Source organism: Paroedura picta, chromosome 4 (genome assembly GCF_049243985.1).
Source record: "Paroedura picta isolate Pp20150507F chromosome 4, Ppicta_v3.0, whole genome shotgun sequence".
Lineage (NCBI taxonomy): Eukaryota > Metazoa > Chordata > Lepidosauria > Squamata > Gekkonidae > Paroedura > Paroedura picta.
Genome location: NC_135372.1, coordinates 10123555 through 10144722, shown reverse-complemented (window position 1 = coordinate 10144722; position 21168 = coordinate 10123555). Strand labels below are relative to the sequence as shown.

The 21168-nt window shown below is 50.5% G+C and overlaps 1 protein-coding gene across 1 annotated transcript in view; it reads left to right on the top strand.

Moving 5' to 3' along the window:
- Positions 1–21168, top strand: part of TBXA2R (thromboxane A2 receptor) — a 31797-nt gene that overhangs the window by 7251 nt on the left and 3378 nt on the right. Inside the window, exon 2 of the mRNA XM_077331805.1 lies at positions 12704–13660. Coding sequence (XP_077187920.1) covers positions 12863–13660 — 798 coding nt within the window. The 5' untranslated portion in view covers positions 12704–12862. The remainder of the gene's footprint in view (positions 1–12703; positions 13661–21168) is intronic.

The window sequence follows — 21168 nt, the reverse complement described above, 5'->3', positions numbered from 1 at the left end:
GAACTCAGGTCTTCCTCTATCCCTCTCCCCCAATTGAAACAGAAAGTGTTCTGCATTTGATTGGGGAGGCTCAGAAGGGAGGGGGTTGCCAATTGCAACAGGAGTCTTTTTTCTTGAACTGTGAGGGGGATTGGAGACAGCAGAGGAGGGGGAATAAATCCAAGAAGTAAATCTCTGATGAGAGAAGTTTGGGTTTCTGGAGTACAGTCAATTTTAAGACCAGCCTTGCAACCAGGATGTCTTTGAGCTGATGCCCTGGCCAATCAGGGAAGACTGCTCTACTATAGCATTGGAGTCACGAGGCAGGAAGTTAATTTGCAAAAAGCAATGATCTGCACATTTACTGATGCTGATTTTTCAAATATCGAGGCTTATATCCACTTCTGGACATTGCAGGGGAAAGGTAGGGTCTTTGAACTGATGCCCTGGCCACTTTTTTTTTCTTATCAAGGAAATACTTATCAAGGATAGTTTAGGCTGATCCTGCATTGCGCAGGGGGTGGGGCTAGATGGCCTGCATGGCCCCTTCCACGATTCTATGATTATCTTGTGTATCTGTTAACCTTTGGAGATCCTGATCTATGGACAGGACTCCCCAAATTATCTTTGTTGCTCCAGGAAGTTAGCCATTTTTAAAAAGAATTTTCCGTCCCCAGGAACAAGGGAGAGGGAGACGGGTGCGAGGGTGGGACGAGGCAGGTGCGTTTAGTGCGTTTGAGCCTCTGTACCTTCCCTCTGTTGGTTGCCTGCTGGTTACTCTCCTGTAGCTCATGCCAAATAGGTTGGGGAATCCATTTTTTGGGATTCCCCAACTAGCGCTTTAAAATGGATGTAGCCGGCTGGTTACTGCCCAGATGCTGCATGTTGCCGACATCATATGGAGGGGCCGGAATATAACGACTACGTAAGGTAAGCATTTCACTACATTTAAAGGGTGCGGAAATGCCCTGAGATATTGGGAAAAGTGGAGAAAAAAAATACCGTTGAATATCTCGACTGGGGAGCAAGCCACTGAAGAAAGCTTGGAGTTTTGAAAATGAGTGTAAAATCCAGACCTCATTCTTGGCTGGCTCCAGGATTCATACAAAATAAAGAGCTTATTGAGATGTTACAATTGCAATAAAAGAGAGTTTATTACACAACTTCTGTCGTACCTTTTCTTTGTCTTCCATCTTTTGGAGCCTGGCAACCCAGGCTGACAGATGCTGATTTGGGGCATAAAACACAGGCGGGGTTGCCAACTCCAGTTTAGAAATATCTGGAGATCTGAAGGCGGAGGTTGGGTGAGTAGGGTTTAGAGAGGGGAAGGACCACCCTCAGGTATAACGTCACTTCCCAAAGCCGTCATTCAGGAGAAGTGGAATAAATATTTTAAACAGAGAAACCACTGATGGGTCCAGTCAGGAGAGGAGCTGTGATTCCAGGAGCTCTCCAGCTCTTGGCTGGAGGTTGGCAACCTTCTGCTGATATCAAGGCCGGGTCTGTGGCTAAGCCTGAAACCGAGGAAGGCGCCAGGCCCCTGACTCCCAAGGCAGTAGTCCTTCCTCGGCTCCCTTCAAAGTTCCCTCTTATGGCTTGCTTCAGAGAGCCGTTATCTTTGGAGGCCTTCCTGAATCTTCCCCAGATGGTCCGTTTCTTTCAAGTTGCCGGCTGGCATGGCTGGAAGTTATTCCCCCGGGAAAGGCAATAAAGTTTCCCAGCTTGACGTTTCTTGCGGTTAGAGGGGCCAGAAGCAGATCTGTTCTTCAAAGTGTTGGGGACGTGCGCGTAACCAGTCAAGGACTGATGCTCAGCCCCAAAGGCCCTCTTGTCCAGCCGCTGTTTCCCATCCTGGGCTGCCAGAAGACCCACAAACGGCACACAAATGCCACGCCTCAGCTGATTAGCACTGTTTAGCTACTGGCTATGGATTCGAGATCTGCCTTTGTTTCTTGGGGCAATTCTGCACAGCACAAATTTGGCATCATACATACCATTTGAAGACGCTATATTCCAGGTGTTCCGCATGACGGCGTCAACCTTCCGCGTACGGCTGGCAAACTGCTCGCTACATCCGTCATTTTAAAGCGCAAGTTGGGGAATCTCAAAAGGTGGATTCACCACCCTAAAAAGCGCTGTCCCCTCAGTGGACACGCAGCAGGCCACCAGCCAAAGAGAATTATGGAGGTGAAGAAGCGCTACCTCCACCTCCAATGTCCCACCCTCGAACCCACCACTCTCTTCCTTGTTCCTGGGGACAGGACTGTCTTTTTTAAAAGGTCTAACTTCCTGGAGCAACAAATAGGTGTGCAGGCGATGCCAGAAATCCCCCCCCCCAAACACAATGCATGCCTCTAAAGTCCCCCTCACCCCAAAACATTCAGGAACTAGTCTAATTTTTAAAAGTATCCAGACTCGTGATTCCATAAGGCAGGGGTAGTAAAACTGCGGCCCTCCAGATGTCCATGGACTACAATTCCCAGGAGCCCCCTGCCAGCATTCGCTGGCAGGGGCTCCTGGGGATTGTAGTCCATGGACATCTGGAGGGCCACAGTCTGACTACCCCTGCCATAAGGGGTGGTGTCGCAGAAGAGTTCTCTAAAAACGGAGTGGACATTGGAAGGCCAACTACCGGAGCAACCCAGCGGTGCAATAAAGATATTTTGATCACTGTGGGCCAGGCAAGAAAATTCTCAGAAGCAATGCCTTTGAAGGACATTGAAGCATGGCAGAAGCGCGGCTCCCTCTGTTCACCGGCTAGGTATTCCGCAAGATGCTCACAGATCTGGGAACTGCATTTATGTTCCAGCTGATGAAGGAACTAAACGCCTTGCCACAGCTTAGCACCCATAAGCTAATGGCCTACAGGGCCAGGGGTAACTTGAACCAAATGAGGAAGACCTGAAAAATGCTGAGATCAGCAGCTTCAGCATCTGCTCTTTGGTTATTGTGAAGTTATTGAGCTGTAGAACCAGGTGGGGGTTGTGGTTAAGAGGGGCAGCCTTCAATCTGGTGTGCTAGGTTTGATTCCCTGCTCCTCCACATGTAGCCAGCTGGGTGACCTTGGGCGGGTCACAGTCTTGTTAGAGCTGTTCTCACAGAGCAGTTGTAAGAGAGTTCTCTCATCCCCACCTACCTCACAGGGTGTCTGTTGTGGGGAGAGGAAGGGATATATGTTTGTAAGTTGCTTTGAGTCTCCTTCAGATTGTGAGAGGTGGGATATAAATACCAACTCTTCTTCTTTTAAAAACTGGCACAGCCAATAAGATCTGTAAGGACCAACCAGAAACCCTGCTGGTCCAAAGCCCTGTTCACTTTCTAAAAATACTTGATAGGGAATTGATCTCTGTCATCTGAAAATTAATTGTAATATTGATTGATTGATTGTATTTATATACCGCCCTCTCTGAAGGCTCAGGGCAGTTTACATGGAACAAGAAAAACGATCCAGGTAACATCATTTCTAGGACAATAAGATGAATAACAACAACAAATTATGTTAACAACAACAACATTAAGGAGTAGTGGAACTACAAGGAGCCTCAGCTCAACTCTTACTGACCAAGTATGTTGTATAGATTTGTAGCAGTCGGAGTAGGAGGGGGGTTTAGGGGGCCAATTGGAAGCCATGGTTTAGGTCGACCTCAACCAAATGCCTGCTGGCGGAGCTCCCTTTTGCAGGCCCTGCAGAACTGTTCTGGAGATCCCCAGGTGTCATCTTGTTGTAGTGGTTAAGAGCCTGGACTTCTAATCTGACGAGCCAGGTTTGATTCCACATTCCCCCACATGCAGCCAGCTGGGTAGCCTTCGGCTTGCCACGGCTCTGATAAAAGTGTTCTGACCGAGCAGTGACATCAGGGCTCTCTCAGCCTCTCCTCCCTCACAGGAAAGGGAAGGAGATTGTAAGCCACTTTGAGACTCCTTCAGGCAGAGAAAAGCGGCATATAAGAACCAACTCTTCTTCTTCAGTAATATCAGGGCTCTCTCAGACCCACCTGCCTCACAGGGTGTCTGTTGTGGGGAGAGGAAAGGGAAGGAGATTGTAAGCCACTTTGAGACTCCTTCGGGTAGAGAAAAGTGGCATATAAAAACCAACTCTTCTTCTTCTTCTTCTTCTTCTTCTTCTTCTTCTTCTTCTTCTTCTTCTTCTTCTTCTTCTTCTTCTTCTGTTGGCAACTTTACATGCCAGGGATCATCTCTCTCTCTCTCTCTCTCTCTCTCTCTCTCCCTCCCCCTCCCCTGCATATTCTGGGTTTGCCTTGAGTCTCTGCCCTGAGGTGGAATGCAATTACTCCTCATGCATAGATGCAATCCCAGTTGGCCTGTTTTTGGAGAAAGCTCCCAGTTGTATCTCTGTATGAATCGTCTGTCTCAGCTTTCCTTCCAATAAGTGTGCACTAGAAGAAGTTTTCTACTGGCTCCCTGCACTCCTGATGCAATTCAAATTGCTTTATTGTTAGAGGACATTGTTCTCTAACACAGCTGTCCAGCTTCCCTGGGGGTCAGCAGAGACTACGGGACGGAACAAGGGACAGGGTGGGGGTCCGCAGTCTGCCAGATGGAAATGCTATGGTGTCGGTGGAGCTACGTGGCCAGATGCAGGGTGGCAGTAATTCCCACCCTGCGTAAAAACCAGATTGGACGGGGCTCTTAAGACAAAGCATGTCTGACCTTTAATTTGGGCGCAGGAATGGCTTCATTTCTCATTGAGTGATTAAAAACAGAAGAATATTTTCACAGTTCTTGGTCTCTGTTCCTTCTCAAGGGAAAAGTTCATTCCACATCATAATAGTTTTGGAGAGCTGACAGTCATTTCATGTTTGCTTTTGAGGTGGGTTTGGCACTGAGTCTGCTTTACGCGGCAGCGGGGGGGGGGGATCTTCACTGCAAATTGTTTGCTGGTCTTATTTATTTTTTAAGAAGAAGAAGAATTGTTTTTTATATCCTGCTTTTCACTGCCCAAAGGAGTTTCAAACCAACTTCCATTCGTCTTCCTTTCCCCTCCCCACAACACCTATCCCTGTGAGGTAGGTGGGACTGAGAGAGCTCTGACAGGACTGCTCTGTGAGAACAGCTCTACATATTCTCCTTCTCTGGTGCAAGGAAATGTCCCTTGACAGAGCTTCAGAGGACGGCTTCTTACACCAGAGGAGAACTGCAGGATTCGGACAAAGATTAATTGCTCCTCTCTATTTTTTTCAGGTTTTATTCCCCAAAAAACTTAGGCAGAACTCTAAAACCACTCCCTACGTCCAGTTCTGGCTTTGGAGCCCCGTGTTCTTCGCCAAGGAAACCTCCATCTTTGCAAACCTAAACTGGGATGTGAAACAGGGTTTCTGGAAAGGGGTGGAGGCATACTGGCCAGGGTGGGAAAGGCCTTTGGGTCAGTCACCGTACAAGGTCAGGGGTCCGTCTGGGTTCCCAGGCTGTGGCGTCAGCTGCCATCCCGAAAGGAAAACAGAAAATTCCTGGCATTCAGAAGTGGATAAGGGATACTGGGACAAAAGGGTGGTTGGGGGCTACTGGATAGGATGAGATGAGAAATCCCTGGTATTTTAAGGGTTGGTTCCTGAAATGCCTCCAGAATTCTGGGCTGCCTTTGGTAGATTTATAAACTGCCCCTCCCTCATAGGCTCAGGGTGGTGCGCAGCATTTTAAAATTCTCCATAAATACGATAAAAGCCATAAAATCTCTCCCCCGGCCTTTTTCTCATTCCGATGTCTTTAAGCCATTTGTGATGTTTTGCTCTGGTGGAAGAGTGCCGTTTGACAGGCCCTGCGGGACTGTCTCCGCAGGCAGCTTCTCCCACCAGGCTGGGGCCAGGACAGAAAAGGCCAGTGCATTTCTTTGGGGCCAGGGACTGTCAGCATATTAGCCCCTGACAATCTTAGACGCTTTCCGCACCGGGATCCTTGTAGCAAATTGTTTGCTGAACGAAAAATCGCCATTTAAAATAGTGCAATTCGTCATTATGCATACCTGACTTTGTAGTGGAATCCAGTTGCGTTTCTATCGTTTCCCACAAGCTTCCGGTCTCAGCAAAAATCGCTAGAAAGGAAGCGCTATTGCCGAGCTCGTCCCGCCCCTGGCCGTCAAGCAGCCAATGGGCAGCCATTAGCATGCTCCCAAACAGCCCCTTTCCCTTTAAGGAAGGTTTTTTTTAAAAAAAAAACACACCCATTGCAACGAATATGTGTTGATTCGTTGCAGCGGAGAGACCCATCAGCTGGCAGGTGTGTTTGAGCTGTCGTTTCATCGTTGCCACGCTCCCCCCAAGTGAAACCCCCCCCCCCTCACGGGCCCGATTTTCGGCCGAAAACAGTGTAAAAAATAAAGGGAAAATACATCAGCAAACGGGCTTCTCTGTTGTTTGTGCTTAGTAACTAAACAGCTCTGGGGAGGGACTGAAGCCGGGGAAGCACAGAACTTTCCCGCTAGTGTTGCAGATTGGTTGCAGGAGTGTAGCGCTTTCCGGAGGGTGAATCCCCTTTTGGGGATTTCCCTGAAAGCGCTACAAGGAAGCGCTTTTTGCGGATCGGTTTCAGGTGTGTGGCAGATTGTCAACGACGTTGTGCATAATGGCAAATCAGTAGCGTTTTCAATTGGCAACCATTGTGCGATTTTGAAGGCGTGCGAAAAGCCCCTTAGTGTTCTCCTAGGGGCACACAGGGAGAGGACAAACAAATATAAACAAATCCAAATTGCTGTTTTTTTCCCTCTTTATCTCTGGAACCTCTTAACCATTTTCATTATGCCGCGTGTTAATTTATTCCCACACTCTTCCTATAAGTTTGAACGGACGACTTTCATTCCATGGCATTGTATCCGAGGCAGTGTCCATGCACACGGAAGCTCATCCCTTGAAAGAAACTTTCTTGGTCTTCAAGGTGCCGCTGGACTCTTAAATTCGTCCTGCTGCTTCAGACCAACGCGGCTTACCCACTTCATGATAGGAATGCTAACAGTGAAATAGGTTGACAAAAAGTCTGCTGTTCTGCAGTGCTAGAGCTTGGGGTGAGAGAGAACCTAGTTTATTACCACTGCCTCGCCCTGAAATGTGCAAAAGAGGAGAGTATTATTGAGCATGTGCTGAGTGCACTTCCCACCCCTCCTCCATTGTAGCTGCAGTCTTCCCCCCCACATAATATCAGGAGGGCTTTCGAGCATCTGTCCAGCATATTTGTATTCTGCCCTTACTCCATGGACCTCAAAATATGTGGTTCTCCTTGCTGTCGTTTTATCTCCACAACAACCCTGTGAGGTAGGTTAGGCTGCGAATGACTGGCTCAGGGTCAATAAAGAGAGCTTCAGAGTAGAAGAACGATTTTCCACCCATCTAACACAGAGGTCCCCAACCTTTTGGAGACTGTAGGCACCTTTGGAATTCTGATACAGGGTGGTGGGCACAGCCACAAAATGGCTGCCACAGGAGTTAGAACCAGCCACAAAATGGCTGCCGCAGCTTATCTTCAGTCATCTAATGAAGAAATATCCCCGTGTTTAGGTAGCCATTGCTGCCAAAGCAACATGGGCACCAGGAAAGATGCCCCTGGGCGCTTTGTCGCGGACCCCTGCTCAAACACCTCATTGCCTCATGATTGCTAACAAAGCATATTTCCTTGCAGTTTGAGAGCCATTTGCCCTTGGGACAGCCAATGCATTCTGCCTCTGGCGATGTGGGCATGAAAGCCAGCTGTTGGCAGAGCCCTCCGCCTTCTTGGGAATTCATTGCTGTTCCCAGCTGTAGACCAGACGAGGCAGACGGGGAATGACAAAGGCAGTGTCCTATTTTGAGATGCTTTGGAGTGGAACATCCCTGGATCCAGGCCACAGTGTTGATTGGTGTGGTGTTGACAGAGTGCAAGTTCCCTGCAGTGATTTGTGGGGCCATTTTGATCCGTGGTTGTTATCTGTTTTTGTTATCTGCTGTGGGGTTTGTCATAATCTGACATGGCAGTAAAAATTCATCCCCTCTGACTGGGTGAAGCTCTTAAACCACACGTTGCTAGTCAGATACTAGGGGCCAGCAGGACTTTAGCCAGGCATGGTGGAACATATTTTACACACCAATTGATGCTGAAGAAGAAGAAGAAGAAGAAGAAGAAGAAGAAGAAGAAGAAGAAGAAGAAGAGTTTTAGTTTTTATACTTCGCTTGTCACTGCCCAAAGGAGTCTCCAATTGGCTTACAGTCACCTTCCCTTCCTTTCTCCACAACAGACACCCTGTGAGGTAGAGCCCTGACAGCTCTGTGAGAACAGCACTATCAGGACTGTGACAAGCCCAAGGTCACCCAGCTGGCTTCATGTGGAGGGAATCAAACCCAGCTAGCCAAATTAGAAGCTACTGCTCTTAGCCACTACGTCATGCTGAAATAGAAAAGGGTATTATGGTTTAGTGCAGGGTGGCTGTGATTTATGTTTGTTTCTTCTGCAAAACCTCTTAAACAGCAAAAGGAATAAGGATAAAATTAATACTGCTTTGTCTTTATAGCCACACCACACCTGGTGAGTTTTCACCAGGCTGGAGTAATTTGAACCCCAATATTTCAGATGTGAATCTTTCTGATGTCCTTTTGGAGAGAAACTCTCTCTCTCTTTTTTTTAATGAAGGGCTGGTTGAAAAAAACACAGATCATGCCTGTTCTGTTTGTAGTTCTGCTTAAGGTCCAAGGCATAGTGCAGGGGGTTGGACTAGATGACCCATGAGGTCCCTTCCAACTCTATGATTCTATGACTAGTAATCAAGCCCGCTGTACCTGAAATACAGCGGGCGTTAGCGGGGCAGTGCGCGGCCCCTGAGCCGGCAGGCTGCGCACGGCTCGCAATTGCCAGCATGCTGGCAGCCTGATGCGTCGGAGGCGCTTTGCGCCTCTCGACGCATCAGGCGGCCGGGAAGGGAGCAACGGCGTGGCACAGCAAGGGAGGCACGGGCAGCCTCGCTGTGCGCTGCTTGCGGTTGCTCCCTTGCCGCTGCGCGCGGCTGGCAATTGCTGCCTTGCCGGTGGGTGGCCAATTGGAGGGCTCAATCGGCAGGCGCTTCGCGCCTGCCGATTGGGCCCTCCGATTGTCAGTCCGGAGGAAGGGGCCAATCGGCACCCTTCCTCATCCTGGACAGCGCCCACCCTAACTCCTCCCCCCCAGCCCTTAGCGCATTATTTAGTCCGCGGCGCCCGTGGCGCCGTGGGCGATGTTAAGATTCTAGGATCGAAGCATGCAATGCAACTGACCAATGCGGGGCACTGACCAATAACGTACACTGGTGGGAAGATCCATTGTTTGCCACTGCATATGTTGGGGGTCTTCTGGGGGTTCTCCGGTCTCTCCCATCTTGCACACTTTGGCACCGGGGGATTCCCCTCTTGCCGTGTCCTACTTCTGTACATGACAGCCACAGTTACCCTGGTTGCAATCCTGCTGAATTCTAATTGATTTGAAGCCAGATCTTCCAACAGATCTGCAGCCTTCGTTTTTCCCGACCCGTGGCTTCTTCACCGTGTCCCAATTTTCAGTCTTCTTCCTGATGGGGGGGGAGTAGTGGTCATGTGAAGCTCCAGGCGGTATTGAAGGAGCGCTTTATTTCCTGCCTTTTGTCTCCCAACTCAGCCAGTGCAAGCCGGGGGAGGGCCAAGTGGAGCACGAGGTTGCTTGTTTATTTTAATTTTTCTTCCACCTGTGAGGGGTGGGGTAGGGGGAGAATGAGCATCAGAATGGAGGAGCCGGGTGTGGGGGGGGGGGAGAGAAAAGGAACTCCCAAAGGCAAATCTCTGAGTGGGCTTTTGGAGCACAGCCACTTAAAAATGATCCCAAATATGAGGGCAAAAAACACTTGTGAGGGACTGGCAACCAGGAACCCCAGTTTTCCTGCAGTCTTTGCATTGATGTCCTGACCAATCAGTGACAAACTACCGCGCTACATCAGCGTTGGAGGCACGGAGAAGGAGAGGGAAGTTAATCCGGCAAAATGCCGACATCTACACTTGTAATACTGGGGGTTTCTAAGTGCTTTTCTCAGATGTAGCAACTTATATCCACTCCTGGATATTGTGGAGAAAAGGTAGCCTCACTGCCGACTTGATCAAGGATGTTGCAGAGGGAAAATTTAAAGCGGCAAAATCAAAATGGAAATGGAATAAAGTGCAGAGAGGGGTTTATTCAGGCATGGAGAGGATAAATACTCCAGTGCAGACTCGACCCTGATGCCCATGGACTACAATTTCCATGAGACCCTGCCAGGATGGGAATTGTAGTCCATGGACATTTAGAGAGTCACAATTTTGCCATCCCTGGCCTAGACGGATCTTGGGTTTAATCCAGCAAGGCCATGCCTGTGGATCTCTCTAGAGGGTGGTCTATCATTGGCTATGTCTAAGCAGAGCCTCCTTGTTCAGAAGTACTTTACCTTTGATGCCTGGATACTAACAGGAGGCCCAACAAGATGGACCCTTGGTTGGATCCAGGAGGCTTTTGGGGAAGCTCTTCCGTTCTTCTCATCCCAACATCCCATTGTGGGTGCCTTTCCAAGTTACAATTTCAAACATACTCCATGAGACTTGGCTGCTGATTATCGATCCCAGCGGGCTGGTCCCTCAACTGGGTCGCGGACAGCCCATCGCCATGACTCCGGATTCTTGGCGAATGTCTCCATCTTGCATCACTTACGGGAAGGGCGTGAACGGTTCTCTTCTGGAGCTGATTTATGGCTCAGAGTAAACAGAAGCAGATGTGCCTTGGATCTGTTGGGCAGATGTCACAGGACAATTCTTCCCTCTTCCTTCTGCGTAGGGACTTGTGGGGTCGCACAGAAAGTCCTGGCCTCCAGAGAGCTGGCCTTGGAACTAGGACGCGGCAGGACGCTCCGATTTTGGAAACACATAGCAGGAAGCTCTCAGATCAGTCGGATGATGTTAGCAATTATCCAAGTTTTCTCCCAGATTCCAAGGTCTAGCTCTGGGGTAGTCAAACTGTGGCCCTCCAGATGTCCATGAACTACAATTCCCATGAGCCCCTGCCAGTTTGACTTCCCCTGATCTAGCTGCATCCGTCCTTGATCTCTGTCATCTGGTGGTCCCCAGGTCCACCTGGAGGCTGGCATCCCTCGATCCTGGAGACACATACTCCCATTAAATCTGCTGAGAGGGGAGCACAGATTTGGGAGATGTCTTTTGAAAAGGGTTGCTACTCTCCAGGTGAGGCCTGGAATTACTGTTGATTTCCAGGCAAGAGGGATCAATTCCCTTGGAGGAAATTGCTGCTTTGGAGTTAGGAGTCTCTGACATTGTACCCTGCTGAGACCCGTCCCCCAAACCAGGCCATCCTCAGACTCACCTGTCCCCCAATCCTCAAGGTATTTCCCAATCCAGAGTTGGCAACTCTAGGAGACAACAAGAGTTTTCTAGGAGGAGGGAGAGTCTGCATGTACCCCTTCATCCAAAAATTGCCTCTCTGATTTCCCAGGAAAGGCTCTCGAATTTTGCTACAGCCAGAAGAACAATGGCTCTGTTGGGGAAGGGAGGGGCTGGTGAGAGTCAGCAGAATGTACAGCAATAAGGTCACCCATCGCTGAGGACTCGGGGCCCAGCTGACAGTCCCAAAAGGTTTCTTTTAACAGACTGCAGAAGAAGGATGAGTTTTGTTCAGTCAGAACTTCTCTCCTATGGCTGCGCTGAAGCCAGCCGGAAAGAGTGTGATCTCAGTCTTTACGCAGCTCTAGAAGCTGTCGACCTCCAGGTGGGACCCAGAGACCTCCTTGAAGGACAGGTGTCCTCCAGAGGAGAGATCCCTTCCCTGGGATGAAAAGGGCAGCTTGGGAAGGCGGACTCTATACCTTGATGTCACTCAGAGGCCCCTCCCCTCTCTAAGCCCCACCCCCTTCGGGCTCCATCCCCAAACCTTCAGGGATTTCCCATCCCAGAGCTGGCAGCCTTTCTCAGCTATACAATCTTCGTTCCCCCTCCTAAGCAACCCCCCAACTAACCATCAAGATCTTTTCCCCACGCTACAAGCTTAAGCAGGCTGTGATTCTGCGGAACTCCAAGGCATTCTGGGAATTGTAGTATCCTTGAAATTGGCAGGGTTCTTCCCTTCCCCTGCTTCAGAGCTTGAAGAAGCAGCCCTGGATCCCTGAGTATGAAGGAGGGGGTCTCCATTGATGATCCCCGCTGTGGGGCAGGTGAAATGGAGGCGCTGGTTGGATGTTTCTCAGGGGTTACTGCCTGGGGGGACCTTTCTCCACACGCATGCCCCTCCATCTCATTCCCACACCTTCCAAAATTCAGTAGCCAGCCCGGAATAAGGGTGTACCGAGGCAAAGGAACACTGTGCACGTGAAGGAAGAAGGGACCCATAGCGCCATGAAGTTGCAGATGGTTTATGGCAGGGGTAGTCAAACTGCGGCCCTCCAGATGTCCATGGACTACAATTCCCAGAAGCCCCTGCCAGCAAATGCTGGCAGGGGCTTCTGGGAATTGTAGTCCATGGACATCTGGAGGGCCACAGTTTGACTACCCCTGGTTTATGGGGACCCAAGTTTAACCAGAGCTGACCCTACTTAGCTTCCCAGAAGTGAAGAGATTGGGGAGGATGTGAGGAGTGTGTAATGACTGCAGATTTTTATATCTGGAGTTTCCAAAGTGCAGAATTTTGGTTGGTGTGCATGTGCCTGTTTGTGTGTGTGGAGTCGAAGAATAATCCTGTGAGCTAACTCTCTTCTGCCTTTCTCTCCCAGTCCGTCTGAAGAGTTCGCATTCCATAGCAAGATGAATGGCGTAAGGCCTAGGTGGAGCTGTGTTCCTCCTTCAGGAGTCCCCATCGGTCTCTGCTTCACACTGTGCCTTGGAGTGTGGTAGCTGGTGCGAGGGGGACGGGCCCCCGTGAATCCCCGAAGATGGGGTCTGAGAACTTCAGCAACGCCAGCCAGCTGGGCTCCTGCTTCCGGGGGAAGAACACCAGCAACGAGAACCAAAACCACCTCAACTCGCCATGGTTCTCCACCATCTTCGGCCTCATCGGCCTCTGCTCCAACCTCTTTGCCTTCTGCGTGCTGGTCAACTCCTCGCGGAAGATGCACAGCCGCGCCCGGTCCTCCTTCCTGGTCTTCCTCTGCGGGCTGGTGGTGACGGATTTTATGGGCCTGCTGGTGACCGTCTGCATCGTGGTCCCCTACCACTTCATCCGGTTCAACTGGACGACTGTAGACCCCGGGTGCCACCTCTGCAACTTCATGGGCCTTGCCATGGTCTTCTTTGGGCAGTGCCCACTCTTGCTGGGCGCCACCATGGCTGGGGAACGCTTCCTGGGCATCTACCGGCCCTTCTCCCGCTCTGTCAACATGTCCAAACGCCGGGCCTGGATCTTGGTGTGTTTAGTGTGGGCTTTGGGGTTCTTCCTCGGCCTGCTGCCCATCATGGGCCTGGGGGACTACACTCTACAGTACCCCAACTCCTGGTGCTTCCTCACGCTGCTCCACGACGCCAGGAACATGGCCTTCAGTCTCATCTTTGCCCTGCTGGGCATCTTCTGTGTGGGCCTCTCCTTCTTCCTCAACACGTTCAGCGTTGTGACCCTCTGTCGGGTCTACCACGACGCAGAATCAGTGCAGCGCCGGAGGGACAGTGAAGTGGAAATGATGGTCCAGTTGTTGGGCATCATGGTGATCGCTAGTGTCTGCTGGCTCCCCCTGCTGGTAAGGATGTATTCTCCCCTTTCCTTCAGGGCAGGGGTGGCCAAACTGGCTTTCCAGGGCTGATTCTGCACTTTTTTCCATTGTGGATCCTGCTGAATTCAGATCAATTTGAACTTGGGGCTTTCTGTACCCCCCACTCCCAATTGAAACAGAAAAGTGTTCTGCACTTGATTGGGGAAGCTCAGAGTGAGGAAGGGAGCCATGCGAAAGAGTCTCTTTCTTTTCTTGAACGGGGGGTGGGGGGAGGGAGGATTGGAGAAGCAGAGGAGAGGGAAATAACAAAAGGCAAATCTCTGCTGAGAGAAGTTAGGGTTTCTGGAGTGCAATCACTTTAAGATAAGCCTTGCAACCAGAAACCAGGAAACCTTTGAAGTGACGCCCTGGCCAATCAGGGAAGACTGTTCTGCTACAAGGCACAGAGAAGGAAGTTAATTCGCAAAAAGCAGAAATCTGCACAATTACTGATAGTGATTTTTTCAAATATCAAGGGTTATATCCACTTCTGGATATCATGGGGGGGGGGGAGATAGAGTCATTACAGATCAATCATGCATGCTGCAGAGAAAAAATTTAAAGCACCCAAAATCAAAATGGAAATTGAATTCCATGTAGACGGGAGGGATTAATTCTGAGAGTGGGTAAAAAGCCCCGTGCAGACTACCCCCAGGTGTTCATGGACTACATCCCCTGAGCCCCTGCCAATTGGTCCTGCTGGCAGGGGCTCATGGGACACGTAGTCCACAAACATCTGGAAAGTCACAGTTTGGCCACCCCTGCTTTAGAATTACTAACTCTGGCTTACGATTGTGAGACGCTTCCAGTGGAGGTGAGGTTCCCTGCTTCCAGGCCCAACCTTCCCTGTTACAGTCTCTCCCTTCTGGGGCTACAGGGACATGAGTGGCTCTGCTGAAAGACCTCTGAACACATGAAGTTACCTTATACCAAATCAGGCCCTTGGTCCATCACGTTCAGTATGTTCTACTCAGACTAGCAGCAGCTCTCCAGGGTCTCCAGGGGAGATCTGTCACATCATCTCCTGCCAGATCCTTTCAACTGGAGATGTCAGGAATTGAACCCGGGACCTCCTGCACACCAAGCAAATTTCCACTGAGCTGAGGCCCCTATCTTCAAGAAGCACAATGAAAATTCCTCCTACCTCATGTTGACCATTCTGCAGGACAAAATTTTTCATGATGATTGCCCCTCCCTCCCGTTAATTTTCCATATTAGATTTGGGGAAGGCAGTGGAGAAATCCCTTTCCTCCCCTACGGCACATTTCCACCTCCAGGTTCTGCCTCCAAGATGATTTGGTTCTAGAGAGAGGACAACATTTTTTGGGGGGGGGATCTAACCTAGCTCCCTCCTCCAAACTATGATGGTTGTTGTGGTCCATTCTCTGAGTAGCCCTGATCTGGATAACATGGGCAAACCTGATCTTGTAGGATCTTGAAAGCTAAGGCGGGCGACCTTGGTTAGTACTTGGATGTGAGACCTCCAAGGCAAATGAAGGTATTTACACAGAGACCCTTGAATGTCTCTTGCCTGGCTGCCAGACGATTGTACGATCTCCTGCCTACACTATAGACACCCGTCAGGAACCTGAAGGTTGAGCAACAAAACATATACTATTAAAATACAAATATTTACTTTTTGTGCATATAAAGTCAAGCTCACAGTTTAAAAAAAAATCAGAATGGTCAAGAACCACCACTCTTTCTAAGGCCAAGGTTTAATCCTGAGTGAGGTCTACACCTGGCATTATTACTAGATGTAGTTGGAAGCCTCACATTTTATGATTCCTATGTTTCCAACCTGATCTTATTGTCATATCGCATCATTATAGGTGCGCAAACATTTTATTTGACTCCTGATGGACGCGATTGGTCTGTGGGCACACCATGTGCAACCATTACAACTGTCCATGCAATATTTATTTATCTATCTAGTTATTTTTGAGATTTCTGTTGCACAGACTCAGAGCGTTACGTTATAACCTTATTAAAAAATCTTATTAATATGGCCATAATAATAAATATTTATATTTCAACTTTATATATTTTGTTACTCCACCTTCATGCTCCTGACTTGTTTTCTGTCTGGATTTTTGTTCCCTTTTTGTTCTTCATTTTACGCTACGCATACGCCATAAAAATAATGAATAAATAATCCCCGAGTCTGCCATTTCAAACATCTAGGTTGGATTCTCCAACCTTTTGTGAGCCTGTGGACAGCTTTGGAATGCTGCTATGGTGTGGTGGTTGCAAAAGGAGGAGCCAACCGCAAGCCGCCAACCACAGGAGGCGGAGCCAACCACAAGCCGGCTGTTGCGGCTTCCCTTAAGTCCCATGGTGCAGCTCCTTGTGCTGTGGGGGTACTTGGAGCCAAAGCAAGGTTTTTTTAAAAAATCTGCAGAGCGAATCAAATTTCCAGTGGTCAGTCAAGCCTTGCCTGGCAAAAGCTAAACCTGGGGGCTTTCCGCACCAGGATCCATGTAGCAAATTGTTTGCTGAACGAAAAATCGCCATTTAAAATAGTGGAATTCGTCGTTATGCATACCTGCCTTTGTAGTGGAATCCAGTTGCGTTTCTATCGTTTCCCATAGGGTTCCGGTCTCGGCAAAAATCGCTAGACAGGAAGCGCTATTGCCAAGCTCATCCCGCCCCTGGCCGTCAAGCAGCCAATGGGCAGCCGTTAGCATGCTCCCAAACAGCCCCTTTCCCTTTAAGAAAGGTTTTTTTTTTTTTTAACACACCCATTGCAACGAATATGTGATGATTTGTTGCTACGGAGAGACCCATCCAGCTAGCAGGTGGTGTTTGAGCTGCCGTTTCATCGTTGCCATGCTCCCCCTGAGTGAAAAAAAAAATCCCCCCCCTCACGGGCGCGATTTTCGTCCGAAAACAGTGTGAAAAATAAAGGGAAAATAAATCAGCAAACGGGCTTCTGCGTTGCTTGTGCTTGGTGACTTTAAACAGAGGGACTGCAGCCGGGGAAGCCTCACTGGCTAAACGGAGGCTCGCCGGTGCGTTGATCTCCGCTCGCTCGGAGAAAAAAAAATGGCGATCGCTTTGCCAGAAGATCAGAGGAGTGAGCCAGGGGGAGGGACTAGAACGAAGCGCTTTTTGCGGATTGGTTTCAGATGTGTGGCAGATTGTCAACAACGTTGTGCATAACAGCAAAACTGTAGTGATTTCAATTAGTAACCATTGTGCTATTTTGGACTAATGCGGAAAGCCCCCTGGATTCACCCTCTTTCTAAAAGCACTTGATGGGGGTCAGGATTAGCGCTAGCAAGTTCCTGGGTCTAGGTCTCCTAGAGGTGTTATCTAGGCTGGAGCACATTCAAGAAAACAAGCCAGTTGGGAAGAAAAGGTTGTCTTGCCTTTGCCTTGATTAGGCAGCTTTTGTGTGCAGAGAATTGGCAGGCTTGGAGCCCCCCCTATACAGGACAGTGATGACCACTCAAAACTGGACCACGGTCGATCTGTGGGCCTTGCCGCATGGTTGTGTTCCCTTCTCCTCAGGGTTTACGGCTTGGAGGAGCGATGTGGAAATCATCTGGATGTTCCCCAGACAAAGAAAACAAAGGAGTTCCATCCCCATCTGGTTTGCATTGAAGAGCCTCAGCCGTGTCAAAGGGCTTGTTAAAACACACAAACACAGACAGACACAAAAGAAAAAACAACTGGAAATGCCAGTGACGTGTTGGGAGAGGCCAGTAGATAGAAGCATAGAATCCTAGAGGGAAAAGGGCCCATGGAGGCCATCTAGTCCCACCCCTGCTCAGTGCAGGATCAGCCTCAAGCACCCAGGAGAAGGATCTGTCCAGCCGCTGCTTGAAGACCGTCAGTGAGAGGGATCTCCCCACCTCCTGAGGCAGCCCATCCCACTGCTGAACTAGACTCCTAGAATCCTAGAGTGGGAAGGGGCCACACAGGCCATCTAGTCCCACCTCAGCTCAGTGCAGGATCAGCCTCAAGCACCCAGGAGAAGGATCTGTCCAGCCGCTGCTTGAAGACCGTCAGTGAGAGGGATCTCCCCACTTCCTGAGGCAGCCCATCCCACTGCTGAACTAGACTCCTAGAATCCTAGAGTGGGAAGGGGCCACACAGGCCATCTAGTCCCACCTCAGCTCAGTGCAGGATCAGCCTCAAGCACCCAGGAGAAGGATCTGTCCAGCCGCTGCTTGAAGACCGTCAGTGAGAGGGATCTCCCCACCCCCTGAGGCAGCCCATCCCACTGCTGAACTAGACTCCTAGAATCCTAGAGTGGGAAGGGGCCACACAGGCCATCTAGTCCCACCTCAGCTCAGTGCAGGATCAGCCTCAAGCACCCAGGAGAAGGATCTGTCCAGCCGCTGCTTGAAGACCGTCAGTGAGAGGGATCTCCCCACTTCCTGAGGCAGCCCATCCCACTGCTGAACTAGACTCCTAGAATCCTAGAGTGGGAAGGGGCCACACAGGCCATCTAGTCCCACCTCAGCTCAGTGCAGGATCAGCCTCAAGCACCCAGGAGAAGGATCTGTCCAGCCGCTGCTTGAAGACCGTCAGTGAGAGGGATCTCCCCACCCCCTGAGGCAGCCCATCCCACTGCTGAACTAGACTCCTAGAATCCTAGAGTGGGAAGGGGCCACACAGGCCATCTAGTCCCACCTCAGCTCAGTGCAGGATCAGCCTCAAGCACCCAGGAGAAGGATCTGTCCAGCCGCTGCTTGAAGACCGTCAGTGAGAGGGATCTCCCCACCTCCTGAGGCAGCCCCTTCCACTGCTGAACTAGACTCCTAGGGGCTTTTTGCATGGCTTCAAAATCGCACAATGGTTGCTAATTGGAAACGCTATTGATTTGCCTTAACGCACGACGTCGTAGACAATCTGCAACACTCCTGAAACCGATCAGCAAAAAGCGCTTCTTGTAGCGCTTTCAGGGGAATCCCAAAAAGTGGATTCACCCTCCGGAAAGCGCTACACTCTTGCAAACAATCTGTAACACTAGCGATAAAGACCTGTGCGTTACCATTGTTGCGGTTTCTTCAAAGTCCCTCCTCCTGAGCCTGTCCTCCAAACTTCCGGCGAAGCGATCGCCATTTTTTTTTCTCCAAGCGAGCGGGGATAAACGCACCAGCGAGCCTCTTTCTGTTTAGAGGCTTCCCTGGCTTCAGTCCTTTACCTTTAGTCACTAAGCACAAACCACATAAAAGCCCGTTTGCTGAAATAAAGTCCCTTTATTTTTTACACATTAAAGATCAGCCGAAAATCGGGCCCGTGAGAGGGGGGGGAGGATTTTTTTTTTATCACTCGAGGCAGCGTGGCAACAATCATACGATCAAACGACAGCTCACATTAGGCAGCTGGATGGGTCTCTCCGTTGCAACGAATCTACCTAAATTCGTTGCTATGGGTCTGTTTTTTTTTTTTTTTTAAACCTTTCTTAAAGGGAAAGGGGCTATTTGGGAGCATGCTAACGGCTGCCCATTGGCTGCTTGACGGCCAGGGGCAGGACGAGCTTGGCAATAGCGCTTCCTTTCTAGCGATTTCTGCCGAGACCGGAAGCCTGTGGGAAATGCTAAAAAACGCAACTGATTCCACTACAAAGGCAGGTATGCATAACGACGAATTCCACTATTTTAAATGGTGATTTTTCATTCCGCAAACAATTTGCAACAAAGATCCCCGTGCGTAAAGGCCCCTAGAATCCTAGAGTGGGAAGGGGCCACACAGGCCATCTAGTCCCATCCCTGCTCAGTGCAGGATCAGCCTCAAGCACCCAGGAGAAGGATCTGTCCAGCCGCTGCTTGAAGACCGTCAGTGAGAGGGATCTCCCCACCTCCTGAGGCAGCCCCTTCCACTGCTGAACTAGACTCCTAGAATCCTAGAGTGGGAAGGGGCCACACAGGCCATCTAGTCCCATCCCTGCTCAGTGCAGAATCAGCCTCAAGCACCCAGGAGAAGGATCTGTCCAGCCGCTGCTTGAAGACCGTCAGTGAGAGGGATCTCCCCACCTCCTGAGGCAGCCCATCCCACTGCTGAACTAGACTCCTAGAATCCTAGAGTGGGAAGGGGCCACACAGGCCATCTAGTCCCAGCTCTGCTCAGTGCAGGATCAGCCTCAAGCACCCAGGAGAAGGATCTGTCCAGCCGCTGCTTGAAGACAGTCAGTGAGAGGGATCTCCCCACCTCCTGAGGCAGCCCCTTCCACTGCTGAACTAGACTCCTAGAATCCTAGAGAGGGAAGGGGCCACACAGGCCATCTAGTCCCACCCCTTCCTCAAGGCAGGATCAGCCTCAAGCACCCAGGAGAAGGATCTGTCCAGCCGTTGCTTGAAGACCGTCAGTGAGAGGGATCTCCCCACCCCCTGAGGCAGCCCATCCCACTGCTGAACTAGACTCCTAGAATCCTAGAGAGGGAAGGGGCCACACAGGCCATCTAGTCCCACCCCTTCCTCAGTGCAGGATCAGCCTCAAGCACCCAGGAGAAGGATCTGTCCAGCCGCTGCTTGAAGACCATCAGTGAGAGGGATCTCCCCACCTCCTGAGGCAGCCCCTTCCACTGCTGAACTAGACTCCTAGAATCCTAGAGAGGGAAGGGGCCACACAGGCCATCTAGTCCCACCCCTTCCTCAATGCAGGATCAGCCTCAAGCACCCAGGAGAAGGATCTGTCCAGCTGCTGCTTGAAGACCGTCAGTGAGAGGGATCTCCCCACCTCCTGAGGCAGCCCCTTCCACTGCTGAACTAGACTCCTAGAATCCTAGAGAGGGAAGGGGCCACACAGGCCATCTAGTCCCACCCCTTCCTCAAGGCAGGATCAGCCTCAAGCACCCAGGAGAAGGATCTGTCCAGCCGCTGCTTGAAGACCATAAGTGAGAGGGATCTCCCCACCTCCTGAGGCAGCCCCTTCCACTGCTGAACTAGACTCCTAGAATCCTAGAGAGGGAAGGGGCCACACAGGCCATCTAGTCCCACCCCTTCCTCAATGCAGGATCAGCCTCAAGCACCCAGGAGAAGGATCTGTCCAGCTGCTGCTTGAAGACCGTCAGTGAGAGGGATCTCCCCACCTCCTGAGGCAGCCCCTTCCACTGCTGAACTAGACTCCTAGAATCCTAGAGAGGGAAGGGGCCACACAGGCCATCTAGTCCCACCCCTTCCTCAGTGCAGGATCAGCCTCAAGCACCCAGGAGAAGGATCTGTCCAGCCGCTGCTTGAAGACCATAAGTGAGAGGGATCTCCCCACCTCCTGAGGCAGCCCCTTCCACTGCTGAACTAGACTCCTAGAATCCTAGAGAGGGAAGGGGCCACACAGGCCATCTAGTCCCACCCCTTCCTTAGTGCAGGATCAGCCTCAAGCACCCAGGAGAAGGAGCTGTCCAGCCGCTGCTTGAAGACCGTCAGTGAGAGGGATCTCCCCACCTCCTGAGGCAGCCCCTTCCACTGCTGAACTAGACTCCTAGAATCCTAGAGAGGGAAGGGGCCACACAGGCCATCTAGTCCCACCCCTTCCTCAATGCAGGA